At 52.7% G+C, this 16753-nt stretch overlaps 2 protein-coding genes across 2 annotated transcripts in view; both read left to right on the top strand.

The window, feature by feature from the left end:
* Positions 1-8748, top strand: part of col5a3b (collagen, type V, alpha 3b) — a 33053-nt gene extending 24305 nt beyond the window's left edge. The window contains exons 50-66 of the mRNA XM_067259227.1: positions 65-118; positions 305-358; positions 871-924; positions 1249-1302; positions 1418-1525; positions 2616-2669; positions 2746-2799; positions 3018-3125; positions 3666-3719; positions 4243-4278; positions 4462-4515; positions 4829-5168; positions 5297-5409; positions 6421-6489; positions 6917-7147; positions 7974-8129; positions 8170-8748. Of these exons, the coding sequence (XP_067115328.1) occupies positions 65-118; positions 305-358; positions 871-924; positions 1249-1302; positions 1418-1525; positions 2616-2669; positions 2746-2799; positions 3018-3125; positions 3666-3719; positions 4243-4278; positions 4462-4515; positions 4829-5168; positions 5297-5409; positions 6421-6489; positions 6917-7147; positions 7974-8120 (1584 nt within the window). The 3' untranslated portion in view covers positions 8121-8129; positions 8170-8748. The remainder of the gene's footprint in view (positions 1-64; positions 119-304; positions 359-870; positions 925-1248; positions 1303-1417; positions 1526-2615; positions 2670-2745; positions 2800-3017; positions 3126-3665; positions 3720-4242; positions 4279-4461; positions 4516-4828; positions 5169-5296; positions 5410-6420; positions 6490-6916; positions 7148-7973; positions 8130-8169) is intronic.
* Positions 8749-9608: 860 nt separating this feature from the next.
* On the top strand, positions 9609-15783 carry LOC136965626 (noelin-2-like). Its single transcript, XM_067259809.1, has 8 exons — positions 9609-9858; positions 10718-10870; positions 11524-11667; positions 12890-13109; positions 13365-13471; positions 14424-14600; positions 14848-15018; positions 15455-15783. Exons 1-8 carry the CDS (start codon positions 9715-9717, stop codon positions 15761-15763), a joined length of 1425 nt encoding a protein of 474 aa, XP_067115910.1. The 5' UTR covers positions 9609-9714; the 3' UTR covers positions 15764-15783.
* Positions 15784-16753: the final 970 nt, after the last annotated feature.

Below are 16753 nucleotides of genomic sequence, written 5' to 3'. Positions count from 1 at the left end.
CACACCCATACACACATACACGCATACACACACACAGTACCCCATGCTATGCTTCTCTCCTCAGGGTCCTATTGGTTTCCCAGGAGATTCAGGACAACCAGGGGAGGGGGGGCCTAACGTGAGTCAACTTTCTGCTTCCTGTCTAGGTTGAATATGTCACGAGCAATGTACTTCCACCAAATACGCAAAGGCTCATGGGTAATCACGCATGTGTCATCCATGAATTTATGTTAATCCTAGCTTCCTTCTCCTCTATACAAATCCTCCTCTTCCTTCTGACCCCCCTCCCCCCTCCATCCCCTAGGGCGTAGATGGGAGTCCTGGCTCCAAGGGAGATGCAGGAGATCAAGGGAAAGCAGTGAGTCTTACTTACCAGTCACCTCATCATCACCATCTTCCTCCTGATCCTCATCATCTTATTCACTCTCCCCTCTTCTTCTCCTCCTCTCCTCCTCTCCTCCTCTCCCTCTTCCTCCTCCTTTCCACCCCTCTCCTCCTCCCCTCCTCCTCTCCTTTTCCTCTCCTCTCCTCTCCTCCTCTCTCCTCTCTCCTCTCTCCTCCTCCCCTCCTCCTCTCCTTTTCCTCTCCTCTCCTCTCCTCCTCTCTCCTCTCCTCTCTCCTCCTCCCCTCCTCTCCCCTCCTCTCCTCCTCCTCTCCTCCTCTCTCCTCCTCTCCTCTCCTCTCCTCCCTCCTCTCCTCTCCTCTCCTCTCCTCTCCTCTCCTCTCCTCGTCCTCTCCTCTTCCTCCTTCTCCTCTCCTCTCCCCCTCCTCATCCTCCTCTCCTCCTCCTCTTTTCCCTCCTCTTCCTCCTCCTCCTGCTCCTCCTGCTCCTCCCGCTCCTCCTCCTCCTCTCCTCTCTTCTCTGTCCAGGGTCCTCCAGGTGTTTCAGGAGAGCCAGGCCCCCCAGGGCCTCCTGGTCGCAGGGTGAGAGATGTCACAACTCCTCAGACAACCTGTTATATTCTGTTAACATGTGGTTTAACCTGTTATAACATGTTATGTGTTATAACCTGTTACAGCATGTTATTATGTGTTATAACCTGGTACAATCTGTTATAATGCGTGGTAAAACCTGTTATAACCTGTCACAATGTTTTGTGGCAGCCCCATAACCTGTATAAAGTATTCTGTAGAATGACAGTCCCACAACCACTCTGAGTGACTGTGTGTTGTGTGACCGTGTTATTAGTGAGTTATGGAAAACTTCTGTTTTTCTCTGTGTTGTATGACCTCTGACCCCGGCTGCAGGGCCACTTGGGCAAACTGGGGATTGAAGGCAAGGCAGGGGTGAAGGGGGCCAAGGTAAGGGACTGGTTATGGTCAGACTGGTAAAACACGGTAACAATCTCCCAGGGTAACAGTCTCTCTTTGTATCCCAGGGTAACAGTATGCCAGGGTAACAGTCTGTATTTCCCAGGGTTCTCCAGGCTTCGAGGGACTGACAGGGAAGACCGGACCGGTCGGGGGCCAGGGGCATTCTGGGAAACCTGGCCTCCAGGGTCTGAGAGGAATACCTGGCCCTGCTGTGAGTCACATGACCCCCCCATCACCCCCCCATCACCCCTCCATGATCCCAACATTTATTTATCCACACATAAGGATCCAGAGGAACTCACCCTCTCCTCCCTCCCCCTCTCCTCCCTCCCCCTCTCCTCCCTCCCCCTCTCGTCCCTCCCCCTTTCCTCCCTCCCCCTCTCCTCCCTCCCCCTCTCGTCCCTCCCCCTCTCCTCCCTCCCCCTCTCGTCCCTCCCCCTCTCCTCCCTCCCCCTCTCCTCCCTCCTCCCTCCCCCTCTCCTCCCTCCCCCTCTTCTCCCTCCCCCTCTCCTCCCTCCTCCCTCCCCCTCTCCTCCCTCCCCCTCTCCTCCCTCCCCCTCTCCCTCTCCTCCCTCCCCCTCTCCTCCCCCTCTCCTCCCTTCTCCCTCCCCCTCTCCTCCCTCCCCCTCTCCTCCCTCCCCCTCTCCTCCCTCCTCCCTCCCCCTCTCCTCCCTCCCCCTCTCCTCCCTCCCCCTCTCCTCCCTCCCCCTCTCCTCCCTCCCCCTCTCCTCCCTCCTCCCTCCTCCCTCCCCCTCTCCTCCCTCCTCCCTCCTCCCTCCCCCTCTCCTCCTTCCCCCTCTCCTCCCTCCTCCCTCTCCTCCCTCCTCCCTCCCCCTCTCCTCCCTCCCCCTCTTCTCCCTCCCCCTCTCCTCCCTCCTCCCTCCCCCTCTCCTCCCTCCTCCCTCCCCCTCTCCTCCCTCCCCCTCTCCTCCCTCCTCCCTCCCCCTCTCCTCCCTCCTCCCTCCCCCTCTCCTCCCTCCCCCTCTCCTCCCTCCTCCCTCCTCCCTCCCCCTCTCCTCCCTCCCCCTCTCCTCCCTCCCCCTCTCCTCCCTCCTCCCTTCTCCCTCCCCCTCTCCTCCCTCCCCCTCTCCTCCCTCCTCCCTCCCCCTCTCCTCCCTCCCCCTCTCCTCCCTCCTCCCTCCTCCCTCCCCCTCTCCTCCCTCCTCCCTCCTCCCTCCCCCTCTCCTCCTTCCCCCTCTCCTCCCTCCTCCCTCCCCCTCTCCTCCCTCCCCCTCTCCTCCCTCCTCCCTCCCCCTCTCCTCCCTCCCCCTCTCCTCCCTCCCCCTCTCCTCCTCCTCCAGGGGGAGCAGGGTTTGAATGGCCCCCCAGGACAGACAGGCCCCCCAGGACCCATGGTGAGTTTCTCCTCTCCTCTTCTCAGAAGATGTGCAGGAAATGACCTCAGTTTTGAACTCAGTTTGACCTCCGCAGGGTCCTCCTGGACTGCCGGGGTTGAAGGGTGACCCAGGCAGGAAGGGAGACAAGGTAACATGCACACACACACGCGCATGCATATACACACACACACACACACACACACATGCACACACACACACACATGCACACACATGCACACACACGTGCATGTGAACAGAACACACTGTCTTGCATTTACATGTATTCAGTTAGTGGCACCTTTCACCAAAGCCTCGTACAAAAGCTCTCTCCAATGCCTGTGTGTGTGTTTGTGTGTGTGTTTGCAGGGTCATGGAGGCCTGATAGGGCTGATTGGTCCTCCAGGGGAGATCGGAGAGAAGGGAGACAGAGGACTGCCTGGGGGCCAGGGGCTGCAGGGTCCTAAAGGAGCTGAGGTGACGCACACACACCACACCCACACACACCACACACACACACACACACCTGTACACACACACACACCTGTACACACACACCACACCCACACACACCTGTACACACACACCACACACCTGTACACACACACCACACACCTGTACACACACACCACACACACACGTGTACACCTGTACACACACACCACACACACACACACCTGTACACACACACCTATACACACACACCTGTACACACACCTGTACATACCCTGTACAAACCCTGTCTGTCTGTAATGTAATGTATGCATAATGTGATATTACAGGGTTTGGTTAGAGTATGGTGTATGGTATAATGTACTGTGTGTATGTATGATATATGGTGTGTATATAATGTACTGTGTGTATGTATGATATATGGTGTGTATATAATGTACTGTGTGTATGTATGATATATGGTGTGTATATAATGTACTGTGTGTATGTATGATATATGGTGTGTATATAATGTACTGTGTGTATGTATGATATATGGTGTGTATATAATGTGTGTATGTTCAGGGTCTGGTGGGAACTCCAGGACCTGACGGGCCGCCTGGTCTTCATGGTCTCTCTGTAAGTAAATGACCTAACCCTCCTCTAACCCCATAACCCCTCCTCTAACCCCATAACCCCTCCTCTAACCCCATAACCCCTCCTCTAACCCCATAACCCCTCCTCTAACCCCATAACCCCTCCTCTAACCCCATAACCCCTCCTCTAACCCCATAACCCCTCCTCTAACCCCATAACCCCTCCTCTAACCCCATAACCCCTCCTCTAACCCCATAACCCCTCCTCTAACCCCATAACCCCTCCTCTAACCCCATAACCCCTCCTCTAACCCCATAACCCCTCCTCTAACCCCATAACCCCGCGGGCGCAGAAAACCGACGACGACGATGCTGCTGCTGATGAACTAACCCTAACACTGCTGCTGCTGATGAACTAACCCTAACACTGCTGCTGCTGATGAACTAACCCTAACACTGCTGCTGCTGATGAACTAACCCTAACACTGCTGCTGATGCAACATGAAGGTGAAGACATGCTTAATCCCTCCCTCCCTCATTCCCTCCTTCATCTCTGTTCCTTTCAGGGTGCAGTTGGACAGAAAGGTTCCAAAGGAAATCAGGTAACACATACTCACACACATACACACATACACACACAAACCCAAAGTGTCCAATAAATGATTCCAATAAATGCAATAAATTGACTGTGTGCGGTGTGTGCGTGTTTACTTGTGTGTGTACAAGGTCCTATTGACTGTGTGCGGTCTGTGTGTGTCTCTGCGTGTTTACGTGTGTGTGTACAGGGTTCTATTGGTCCAAGAGGAGATACAGGTCCCGCAGGCCCACCAGGACCACCTGTAAGTTCTAGCTCCTAGCTCCTAGCCCCTAGCCCCTAGCCCCTAGCTCCTAGCTCCTAGCCCCTAGCCCCTAGCCCCTAGCCCCTAGCCCCTAGCTCCTAGCCCCTAGCCCGTAGCCCCTAGCTCCTAGCCCGTAGCCCCTAGCTCCTAGCCCCTAGCCCCTAGCTCCTAGCCCCTAGCTCCTAGCCCCTAGCTCCTAGCGCCTAGCCCCTAGCTCCTAGCCCCTAGCTCCTAGCCCCTAGCCCGTAGCCCCTAGCCCCTAGCCCCTAGCTCCTAGCCCTGTGCTATCTGAGGGTGTTGTTGTGTTCCGCAGGGTGGAGCGGAGCTGGGCCTGGTGTCCCTCCCACAGCGAGGAAGGAGGAGGAGGGAACACTGGGCTGTGGACGGCACCATGATGGAGGGAGGGGAGGAGGAGAGGATGGAAGAGGGAGGGGAGGAGGAGGGGAGGAGGGAGGGAGGGGAGGAGGAAGGGATGCAGGCAGACCAGGTAGGGGGGGAGGACGGAGGAGAGGAGAGGGTGATGGAGGAGGTGTTTGCGTCGCTGTCGTCTATGAGGTCTGAGGTGGAGGGCTTGAGGACTCCTCTGGGAACATTCCACAGCCCTGCCAGGACTTGCAAGGAGCTGCAGCTCTGTCACCCACAGCTACCTGACGGTACCCACACACCTGGACACACACACCTGGACACACCTGGACACACACACACTTGTACACACACACACCTGTACACACCTGTACACACTGTGTCTGTCGGCCTGTCTGACTGACTCCTCCCTCCTCAGGTGAGTACTGGATCGACCCTAACCAGGGTTGCCATAGAGACTCCTTCAAGGCGTTCTGTAACTTCACCGCGGAGGGGGAGACCTGCCTGTACCCAGATAAGAGGTTCCAGTCGGTGAGACACACACACACACCATGTACACACACACACACACACACCATGTACACACACACACTATACACATCATCATTGACAATGGTGATGATGATGGTGGTGATGGTGATGGTGGTGGTGGTGATGATGATGGTGGTGATGGTGATGGTGGTGATGATGATGATGGTGATGGTGATGGTGGTGGTGGTGATGGTGATGATGGTGATGATGGTGATGATGATGATGATGGTGATGGTGATGATGATGGTGCTGATGATGATGATGATGGTGGTGATGGTGATGGTGGTGATGATGATGATGATGATGGTGGTGATGGTGATGATGATGGTGGTGATGGTGGTGATGGTGATGATGATGGTGGTGATGGTGATGATGGTGATGGTGGTGATGGTGGTGATGGTGATGATGGTGATGATGGTGGTGATGGTGGTGATGGTGATGATGATGGTGGTGATGGTGATGGTGGTGATGATGATGATTATGGTGGTGATGGTGATGATGATGGTGGTGATGGTGATGATGATGGTGGTGATGGTGATGATGATGGTGGTGATGGTGATGGTGCTGATGATGATGATGATGGTGGTGATGGTGATGGTGGTGATGATGATGATGGTGGTGATGGTGATGGTGGTGATGGTGATGGTGGTGATGGTGATGATGATGGTGGTGATGGTGATGATGGTGATGGTGATGATGGTGATGATGATGGTGGTGATGGTGGTGATGGTGATGATGATGGTGGTGATGGTGATGATGATGATGATGGTGGTGATGGTGATGGTGGTGATGATGATGGTGGTGATGGTGATGATGGTGATGGTGGTGATGGTGATGATGATGGTGGTGATGGTGATGATGGTGGTGATGGTGATGATGGTGATGATGGTGATGGTGATGATGATGGTGATGATGGTGATGATGGTGGTGATGGTGATGATGGTGATGATGGTGATGATGATGGTGGTGATGGTGGTGATGATGGTGGTGATGGTGATGATGATGTTGCAGGTCAGACTGAGCAGCTGGAAGGGGGAGAAGCCTGGTAGCTGGTACAGCAGCTTCAAGAGGGGCAAACAGGTACAGGAGTGTATGGTGTGTGTAGGGGGAGTGTGTATGATGTGTGTGTTTGTGTATGGTGAATGTGTATGGTGAATGTGTATGGTGTGTGTGTGTAGGGGGAGTGTGTATGAAATGTGTGTTTGTGTATGGTGAATGTATCAGGGGTCAGATGGCTGAGTGGTTAGGGAATCGGGCTATTAATCATGTTAATGTTGCCGGTTCGATTCCCGGACGTGAAAAATGACGTTGTGTCCTTGGGCAAGGCACTTCACCCTACTTGCCTCGGGGGGAATGTCCCTGTACTTACTGTAAGTCGCTCTGGATAAGAGCGTCTGCTAAATGACTGAATGTAAATGTGTATGGTGTGTGTGTAGGGGGAGTGTGTGTACCTGTAGATTGTGTGTGTTTCCTGTAAGTGCTCATATGTGAGTCCTCCTCCCCCCAGTTCTCCTACGTGGGCGGGGAAGGCGTGCCGGTGGACGTGGTGCAGCTGGTGTTCCTGCGCCTGCTCAGCGCCGGCGCCCGGCAGAGCTTCACCTACCTGTGCCAGAACTCTGTGGGGTGGCGTGACGCCTCGCTCTCCCTGCAGGGGGCGCTGCGCTTCAAGGCCAGCAGCGGGGAGGAGCTCACTCACCTCAACACACACTACATCACCGCCACACACGACAGCTGCCAGGTGGGGGTGGGCTAGGCGTGTGTGTGTGATTAGGAGTAGGGGTGCGTTTGTGATTAGGTCTAGGTGTGTGGATGGGGGGTGTGTGTGGGTGTATGTGATATCTGGATATGTGTGTATTGGTGTGTGAATACATATACATATATGGACATTGTGTTTTGTGTGAATTTATAACCAGTATTTGTATATGGTGTGTGTGGTGTGTGTGCGTGTGGTGTGTGTGTGTGTGGTGTGTGTGGTGTGTGTGTGTGGTGTGTGTGTGGTGTGTGTGTGTGTGTGTGTGGTGTGTGTGTGTGTGGTGTGTGTGTGTGTGTGTGGTGTGTGTGTGTGTGGTGTGTGGTGTGTGTGTGTGTGGTGTGTGTGTGTGTGTGTGGTGTGTGTGTGTGTGTGTGGTGTGTGTGTGTGTGTGTGTGTGTGTGTGTGTGTGTGTGTGTGTGGTGTGTGTGTGTGCGTGTGTGGTGTGTGTGTGTGGTGTGTGTGTGGTGTGTGTGTGTGTGTGTGTGTGTGTGTGTGTGTGGTGTGTGTGTGTGTGTGTGTGTGTGTGGTGTGTGTGTGTGTGTGTGTGTGTGTGGTGTGTGTGTGTGTGTGGTGTGTGTGTGTGTGGTGTGTGTGTGTGTGTGTGTGTGTGGTGTGTGTGTGTGTGTGTGTGTGTGTGGTGTGTGTGTGTGTGTGTGTGTGTGTGTGTGTGTGTGTGTGTGGTGTGTGTGTGTGTGTGTGTGTGTGTGTGTGTGTGTGGTGTGTGTGTGTGTGTGTGTGTGTGTGTGTGGTGTGTGTGTGTGTGTGTGTGGTGTGTGTGTGTGTGTGTGTGTGTGTGTGTGTGTGTGCCCAGGCTGGGGCAGGGCAGGGCAGGACTGAGTTGCTGCTGGATGCCCCCCAGGCAGCCTTGCTGCCTCTGCTGGACGTGGCTGTGCTGGACTTCAGCAGCAGCAACCAGAAGTTCGGCTTCCAGCTCGGACCTGTCTGCTTCAGCGGCTGACAGCACCGGACCTGTCTGCTTCAGCGGCTGACAGCACCGGGCCCACCGGGACCACCGGGACCACCGGGAGAGTTATTAGCAGAATAACAAGGACATTTTACCGACACATATTTATAATTCAGTTTTATCAAGAACAATGTTAATCATACACAGCACATACACACACACACACAAACATGCACACAAACATTTTCTTTGAATCATATGTTACTCAGTTCACATTCCTCTTTACTGAAAACTCCCTCATAACCCTGAGGTGTTTGAATAGTTTGTGTTGTTTTTTGATGATGTTGTTGTTTGTGTGTTTGAGTGTAACTTGTCATGGTGCTATAGGACAGCTGTATCATATCCACAGGGAGAGGGGCATTCTGGGAAATTGAGTTTTATTTCTGTATTTGGACTCAAACTGTTCCAAATCAATAATACATTGTGATTGTGTTTGTATTTTATTATTTTATTTAATCTTTATTTAACCAGGAAGGTTCATTGAAATATTAAATCTTTTTTTCAAGAATATCCCGGCTGAGATTGTCAGCCCTAAGTTGTTACAATATGAAAAACGACAAGTATATGTATTACAAGAATAACATATGGTGTATGATGAAATCATAAAACAACTTTAAAAACATTTACAGTTCAGAATCAGCCCATGAATCCTTCATTTTAAAACACCAACCAGATGCTCCCGTTTCAAACGACTTTGAACAGAATTTGGTTAAAGGGCTTTCAATACTGGGTGCAGTGGCTAGTCTACACCACAAGATGGTAATGTTGTACCAGCGTGCATGTCTTCAGAGAGAGACAGATAGAGAGCGCGAGAAAGAGAGAAAGGAGGAGGAGGGGTGAAGAGAGAAAGGGAGAGATAAAGGGAGAGAGAGAGGGAGGGAGAGGGGGAGAGAGGGTTAGGGGGAGGAGTATAAATGATAGAACAGTGCAGTCTGAGCCCCAGTATGTTGGACCAAACACTCTCCTCTTTCTCCTCTCTCTCTCTCTCCTCTCTCTCTCCTCTCTCTCTCTGTTGGACCAAACACTATCCTCTCTCTCCTCTCTCTCCTCTCTCTCTCTCTCCTCTCTCTCTCTGTTGGACCAAACACTATCCTCTCTCTCCTCTCTCTCTCCTCTCTCTCTCTGTTGGACCAAGGAGAGAACACTCTCCTCTCTCCTCTCTCCCCTCTCTCCTCTCTCGTTCTCCTTCTATCCCTACATCTCCAGCTCAAGACAACCCTAACCCTAACCCAAGTCTTTCTGTCTGTTTGGATTCATCTCCACCTTCCATCCATCCACCGGACTAAACAAGGATCTTATCTCCTCTCTGGACCATCCTGGACACTTCTGGGAAGGAGTGAGTGTGTGTGTGTCTGGATTATAGTGTGTTTGTGTTAGTTAGTTAATTAGTTAGTTGGTGACAGTGTCTGTGTGTCTCTTGAGTTAGTTCATTTGTGTGTATTTGTTTGAGTGAGTGATTTACTTAGTGTGTGTGATTGTGCGTGTGTGAAACAGTGTGCATGCATGAGTGTGTGTGTGCGTGACTTGTGTGCATGTGTGATTTAGTGTGTGTGATTTAGCCAGTGTTTGTGTGGGTGTGTGTGTGAGGATGAGTGTGCCTGTGATGAAGATTGGCGTGGTCCTGAGCACCATGGCGATGGTTGCTAACTGGATGTCTCAGACTCTGCCCTCATTGGTCGGCCTCAATGGAACCCTGGTCGCCCCCGACGGAACACATGAGAAGAGAGTCAGCGTATGTACACACACACACACACCCTCACACACACACACTCTCACACACACTCACACACACACTCACACACTTTCACACACACACACTCTCACACACACAGACGCACACACACACACACTCTCCCACACACTCTCACACACACTCTCACACACACACACACTCTCACACACACACACTCTCACACACACACACACACACACACACACACACATGCTCTCTCTCTGCTTTTCTCTTTCTTTTTCTATTTTTCAGTCTGAATGATTTACACATTACAATAATTGGAGGGATGGATGGATGGAGGGATGAATGGATGGATGAAAATATTTTTTGGGGAAAAGAGAAGAGTTGTAAAGAGAAAGAATAGATGTTGAATGTTTAAGGCAGTTTCTGTGTGCTGTTTGTTTAATGAAATATTCTCACTCACACACTCTCTCTCTCTCACACACACACACACACACCTTTGGCAGACAACCCAGTCCCCAGCATGCTCATAGTGGCACTTTGCAAGTTCAGCAGGTTCACAAAGACACATGTAGGGTCCACTCCCTCACACTCCCCCACACTGCACCCCCCCACACACACACACACTAAAACACACACACTCTCAGAGTAATTGCTGGAGGAACAGATGGAGAGGTGTGAGAGGTGCTGTGTTGCTAATTAAAGAGACCAGAGAGACCAGAGAGAGAGAGAGAGAGACAGAGAAAGAGAGAGAGAGACAAAGAGAGAAAGAGAGAGAGAGAGAGAGAGAGAGAGAGAAAGAGAGAGAGAGAGAGAGAGAGAGAGAGAGAGAGAGAGAGGAAGGGAGAAATTAGGACATCATTTGAATTACTGCAACCCCCCCCCCCCCCCCCCCCAGGGGGTTTTCCCAGGTGAGGAAGAGGAAGGTTGGAGTGTCTTCACCTCCTCCTCGGTCCCTGATGGGGGGTGTGTGTGTACCGTGGTCGCCCCCGGCAACAATCTCTGTAGCCGAGACGCCCACAGCCACCAGACCCACCTGCTCGCTTTGCAGGTGAGCAGGGGAGAGGGAGGGGGGCTGCGGTGTGTGTGTGGATGTGTGTGTGGTGTGTGTGTGTGTGAGAGTGTGTGCTCTCTCTCTGCTCTCTCTCTGCTCTCTCTCTGCTCTCTCTCTGCTCTCCTTCTGCTCTCCCTCTGCTCTCTCTCTGCTCTCCCTCTGCTCTCTCTGCTCTCTCTCTGCTCTCTCTCTGCTCTCTCTCTGCTCTCTCTCTGCTCTCTCTCTGCTCTCTCTGCTCTCTCTCTGTTCTCTCTCTGCTCTCCCTCTGCTCTCCTTCTGCTCTCCCTCTGCTCTCTCTCTGCTCTCTCTCTGCTCTCTCTCTGCTCTCTCTCTGCTCTCTCTGCTCTCTCTCTGCTCTCTCTCTGCTCTCTCTCTGCTCTCCCTCTGCTCTCTCTGCTCTCTCTGCTCTCTCTCTGCTCTCTCTCTGCTCTCTCTCTGCTCTCTCTCTGCTCTCTCTGCTCTCTCTCTGCTCTCTCTCTGCTCTCCCTCTGCTCTCCTTCTGCTCTCTCTCTGCTCTCCCTCTGCTCTCCTTCTGCTCTCTCTCTTTGCTCTTTACAGGACTGTTGATTAGCTCTGTGTCTGCATCCTCACTGTGTGTGTGTACAGGTGTGTACAGGTGTGTCCAGGTGTCACATCCTCCCCCTCCACAGATGCAGACCATCAGCCTGCTGATTCAGGACGTGTTTCTTGGTTCCTCCAGGGACCTGCAGCTCCTCCAGGACTCTGAACCCCTCCTGAGGGGGGTGGAGGGGCGGGTCCACACACACACCCTCCTCACCCCACAGGCCCTGCAGGTACACACACACACACACACACCGTCCTCACCCCACAGGCCCTGCAGGTACACACACACGCACACACCCTCCTAACCCCACAGGCCCTGCAGGTACACACACACACACACACCCTCCTCACCCCACAGGCCCTGCAGGTACACACACACACACACACACACCCTCCTCACCCCACAGGCCCTGCAGGTACACACACACACACACACACTCCTCACCCCACAGGCCCTGCAGGTACACACACACACACACACACACACTCCTCACCCCACAGGCCCTGCAGGTACACACACACACACACACACACACACCCTCCTCACCCCACAGGCCCTGCAGGTACACACACACACACACACACACACTCCTCACCCCACAGGCCCTGCAGGTACACACACACACACACACACACACACACACACACACTCCTCACCCCACAGGCCCTGCAGGTACACACACACACACACACACACTCCTCACCCCACAGGCCCTGCAGGTACACACACAGATAGAGGGGTAGAAGAAGTGAAGGGCAGAGAAAGTGAAGGATGACAGAGATAAAGAACAGAGGGATGGAGAAACCAGGGGGACAGTGTGTGTGTCTTACAGATGATGTGTTTTTATCATCCATCCACCCCCCATATCTCCTCTTTCCCCCTCCCTCTTCTCCTCTCTCTCCTCCTTTCCTCTCTCTCCTCCTCTCCTCTCTCCTCTCCTCCTCTTCTCTCTTCTCCTCCTCTCCTCTCCTCTCTCCTCTTCTCCTCTCCTCTCTCCTCTCCTTTCTCTCCTCCTCTCCTCCTCTTCTCTCCTCTCATCTCTCTCTCCTCCTCTCCACTCCTCCTCTCTCCTCTCCTCTCTTTCCTCTCTCCTCTCCTTTCCTCTCTTTCCTCTCTCCTCCTCTCTCCTCTCCTCTCTCTCCTCCCCTCTCCTCTCTCTCCTCTCCTCTCCTCTACTCTCCTCCTCTCTCCTCTCCTCTCTCTCCTCCCTTCTCCTCTCTCTCCTCTCCTCTCCTCTCTCTCCTCCTCTCCTCCTCTCCTCCTCTCCTCTCCTCTCTCTCCTCTCCTCTCCTCTCCTCTCCTCTCTCCTCCTCTCCTCTCCTCTCTCCTCTCCTCTCCTCTCCTCTCTCCTCTCCTCTCCTCTCCTCTCCTCTCCTCTCCTCTCCTCTCTCTCCTCTCCTCTCCTCTCCTCTCCTCTCTCTCCTCCTCTCCTCTCTCTTCTCTTCTTTCAGGAGTTGAAGGGTCAGATGTCTCAACTTCTCCCGCTGCTGCTGGTGACATCACAGTACATGTCCCGCCTCCAGACCCTCTCCCTGCTCAGGGATCAACTCCTGAACCTGTCAGTCATCCTGTCAGCCAATCAGGAGGAGGCAGGCGGATGGAGCTATGAGGAGCTGCAGGAGAGTGCTGTTGTCTTAGAGACACGTCTCCTGGCCTGCATGAACAAGCTGGGTAGGGGAGTGTATGTGTGTGTGTGTGTGTGGGGGGGTGTGGTGTGTATGTGCGTGTGTGTGGGGTGGGGTTGTGTGTGAGGGTAGGTAAGCAATTTGTTTTTGCTAATAAACTTTGTTATAATTTATTTTCCTTTTCTGAACAAGATTTCATTTTAAGACAAAATTAAATGAACCGATTTACCTGTCTAACCATGTGTGTCCTCTGTTTGTATATGTGTGTGTGTGTGTCCTGTGCGTGTATATGTGTGTGCAGGGTGTGGTCACCTCACAGACATCAGTGCTCCAGTAACAGTGAGAGTTTCTGGATCGCGGTTCGGAGCCTGGATGACCGACGGCATGATGCTCTCCTCCGACACCCGGGTGTGTGTGTGTGTGTGTGTGAGGCACACCTGCATTGTCATTCACCTCACACACACACACACACCCCACACAAACTTACACCACCTCTCTCCCAGTGAAGGACATATTAAGCAGGTTGTCAGGGCAACTGTGTGTGTGATTTATGTCACTGTGGTGACCCATGTCTGTTCCCTATTTGAGTGTATCCCTGGAGACAGAATCTAGATATGGCAAGTATGTCCCGGTTACCATTGACCCGACAACAGAGTCTTCTTGTAACCCGGTTACACAAAATGCTATTGTTACCATTGATTAGAGAAGAGACAGAGAGCGAGGGAGAGAGAGAGAGAGAGAGAGAGAGAGAGAGAGAGAAGGAGGGAGGGAGGGAGACAGAGAGAGAGAGAAAGAGAGAGAGAGAGAGAGAGAAAGACCAGACAGAGGAGAGAGACCTACTCTGAATGAGCTCCAGCGCCTCGTCCTTGGTCCTGGTGATGTTAACCTCCCTGCAGGAGGACGGGCGATGTGATTGGTTGTGCTTGACCAGCAGGTGAGAGCAGCGCACCTTGTCTGGGTCCCCTCCCCCGCACCCGGACGCTCCCATTGGCTGGCGTTGGTGATGTGGTTGAAGTAGTACACCCTACCTGTTGGGGGGGGGGGGGAGGAATAAAGGAGGGGGGAGAGGGGAGGGGGGAGAGGGTAGAGAGGAGAGATGGGGACAGAGAGGAGGGGAGAAAGAGAGGAGGGGAGAGAGAGAGGAGGGGAGAGAGAGAGAGGAGGGGAGGTGTAACAGATATTGGAGGCAGGGGAAGTTGATGTGAGCAAAGAACCACTGGGATGGGTTCTGGAATCATTACAGAGAGACAGACCTCTCCTCTCCTCTCTCTTATCCATCCATCCCTCCCCCACACCTCCCTTTCACTCTTCTAATATCCTCTCCTCTGCCGTCCCCCTCAACCCTCCCCTCTCCTCTCAGGTGTGGAGTATGGACGGCTATGTTAACGGTAAGCGTGTGTTGGAGTTCAGGAACATGGAGGACTTCCTGCATGGGCGGAGCCTCACCCAGCACCTGCTGCCCTATCCCTGGTCTGGGACAGGTCATGTGGTCTACAACGGCTCCCTCTACTACAACAAGCACCACAGCAACATCCTGGTACGCTATTGGACACAGGCAGCATCGTGGCATGTTATTGGCTAATACAGATGACTTGATTTTATACAACTGCATTTTCTTCAGACACTATGTATCATATACAATTATCCCACATTACAGAACTTCTCTACTCTACTTTACTCTCTTCTGTTTTATTTGTATTTCTACTGTACTCTCCCCCTCCACTCCCCCCCTCCCCTCCTCCCCCTCCCCCCCCCTCCACTCCCCCCCCCTTCCTCCCCCCCAGGTACAGTATGACCTCAGGTCTCGTCAGGTGCTGCAGCAGAGGACTCTGGAGGGGGCGGGGTCTGACACCTTCCCCTACAGCTGGGGCGGAGCTTCTGACATCGACCTCATGGTGGATGAGGTGGGGCTCTGGGCGGTCCACGCCTCCCTCGCCAGCGCCGGCAACATCCAGGTGTGTGTCCAAGTGTGTCCAGGTGTGTGTACAGGTGTGTGTCCAAGTGTGTGTCCAGGTGTGTCCAGGTGTGTCCAGGTGTGTGTCCAGGTGTGTGAACAGGTGTGTATCCAGGTGTGTGTCCAGGCGTGTGTCCAGGCGTGTGGCCAGGTATGTGTCCAGGCGTGTGGCCAGGTGTGTATCCAGGTGTGTATCCAGGTGTGTATCCAGGTGTGTGTCCAGGTGTGTGAACATGTGTGTATCCAGGTGTGTGTCCAGGCGTGTGTCCAGGCGTGTGGCCAGGTGTGTGAACAGGTGTGTGTCCAGGTGTGTGAACAGGTGTGTGGCCAGGTGTGTGAACAGGTGTGTGTCCAGGTGTGTGTCTAGGCGTGTGTCCAGGCGTGTGAACAGGTGTGTGTCCAGGCGTGTGTCCAGGTGTAATGTCCACCCTCCACAGGTGAGTCGTCTGGACCCCCTGACCCTGTCCCCCCTGCGCTCCTGGGACACTGGCTTCCCCAAGCGCAGTGCTGGCGAGAGCTTCCTCATCTGTGGCACCCTCTACATCACCGACTCTCACCTGTCTGGAGCCAAGATCCGCTTCTCCTTCAGCACCACCAGCGGAGAGTATCGCTACACAGACATCCCCTTCCACAACCGCTACGCCCACATCTCCATGCTGGATTACAACCCCAGAGAGAGACTGCTCTTCTCCTGGAACAACGGACACCAGGTCCTCTACAACATCACCCTTGTTCAGCTGGTGTAGAGGGAGGAGGAGATAGGAGGAGGAGGGAGGGGAGGACAGGAGAGGCAAGGATGGATAGAATAGAATTGTGATTCGATGAGAGAATGAACAGTGTGTGTGTCTCATCATGGTTATTGACATGTGAGCAGTAATAAAGAACATGGCCCTAACCATTGTCTCCTGGTCTGTGTCTGATAGGAGGAGAGAAGAAAAGGAGAAGGAGAGGAGGAGGAGAGGAGGAGAGACAGAGGGAGAGAGAGAGGGTGGTGATAGAGATGTTCTATATTTAGAGCAACAGATTGGGTAATGGAAACCAGCCAATTAAAACAGAGATACAGCAGGCTTGTACACTGCACACACAAGTGTGAGAGTATGTGTGTGTATATGAGTGTGTGTTTGAGAGGGTGTGTATGAATATGTGTGTGTTTGTGTGAGTGTGTGTGAAAGGGTGTGTATGAATATGTGTGTGTTTGTGTGACTGTGTGTGTGAGAGGGTGTGTATGAATATGTGTGTGTTTGTGTGAGTGTGTGTGTGAAAGTGTGTGTATGAATATGTGTGTGTAGGTGTGTGAGTCGGTGTGTATGAATATATGTTTGTGTGAGTGTGTGTGTGTGTCACCAGCTTGTTGCTCCACAGGAGACAGGGCAGTACTGTGGAGGGAACACATGATTCTATAACCCACTATCCGGAACACTCACCCACACACATACATACAATCTCTCTCTCACACAAAGCAGCTCCACAGAAGTTAACACACAAGGTTTCTACAGAATACAATTCATCAATATCTTAAGAAAAAAACAGATCAATTAAATCTTGATCCATGATCTTTGATTTTCTGTTGTACTTAACTTTATTTCGTTTTTATATTTATATCATATATTTGTATGTTGTTTTGGATAAAAGCGTTGGCTTTTAACACACAATAATAATGAATAATTATAAACATGGTATTTTGGTTAACGCCTGCAATTCAGTGAACAACACTGCATGACAACAATAATGTTGAA

Source organism: Osmerus mordax, chromosome 21 (assembly GCF_038355195.1).
Source record: "Osmerus mordax isolate fOsmMor3 chromosome 21, fOsmMor3.pri, whole genome shotgun sequence".
Taxonomy (NCBI): Eukaryota; Metazoa; Chordata; class Actinopteri; order Osmeriformes; family Osmeridae; genus Osmerus; species Osmerus mordax.
The sequence above is the reverse complement of the archived record's forward strand: the minus strand, read 5'-3'. Positions and strand labels throughout refer to the sequence as shown.

Bases quoted from the DNA above. Each gene is read 5' to 3' on its own strand.
- LOC136965626 (XM_067259809.1), top strand. From the start codon at position 9,715: ATGAGTGTGCCTGTGATGAAGATTGGCGTGGTCCTGAGCACCATGGCG. The intron at 13,110-13,364 runs GTAGGGGAGTGT...ATGTGTGTGCAG, and splicing joins GGCCTGCATGAACAAGCTGG to GGTGTGGTCACCTCACAGAC. The intron at 13,472-14,423 runs GTGTGTGTGTGT...CTCTCCTCTCAG, and splicing joins TGCTCTCCTCCGACACCCGG to GTGTGGAGTATGGACGGCTA.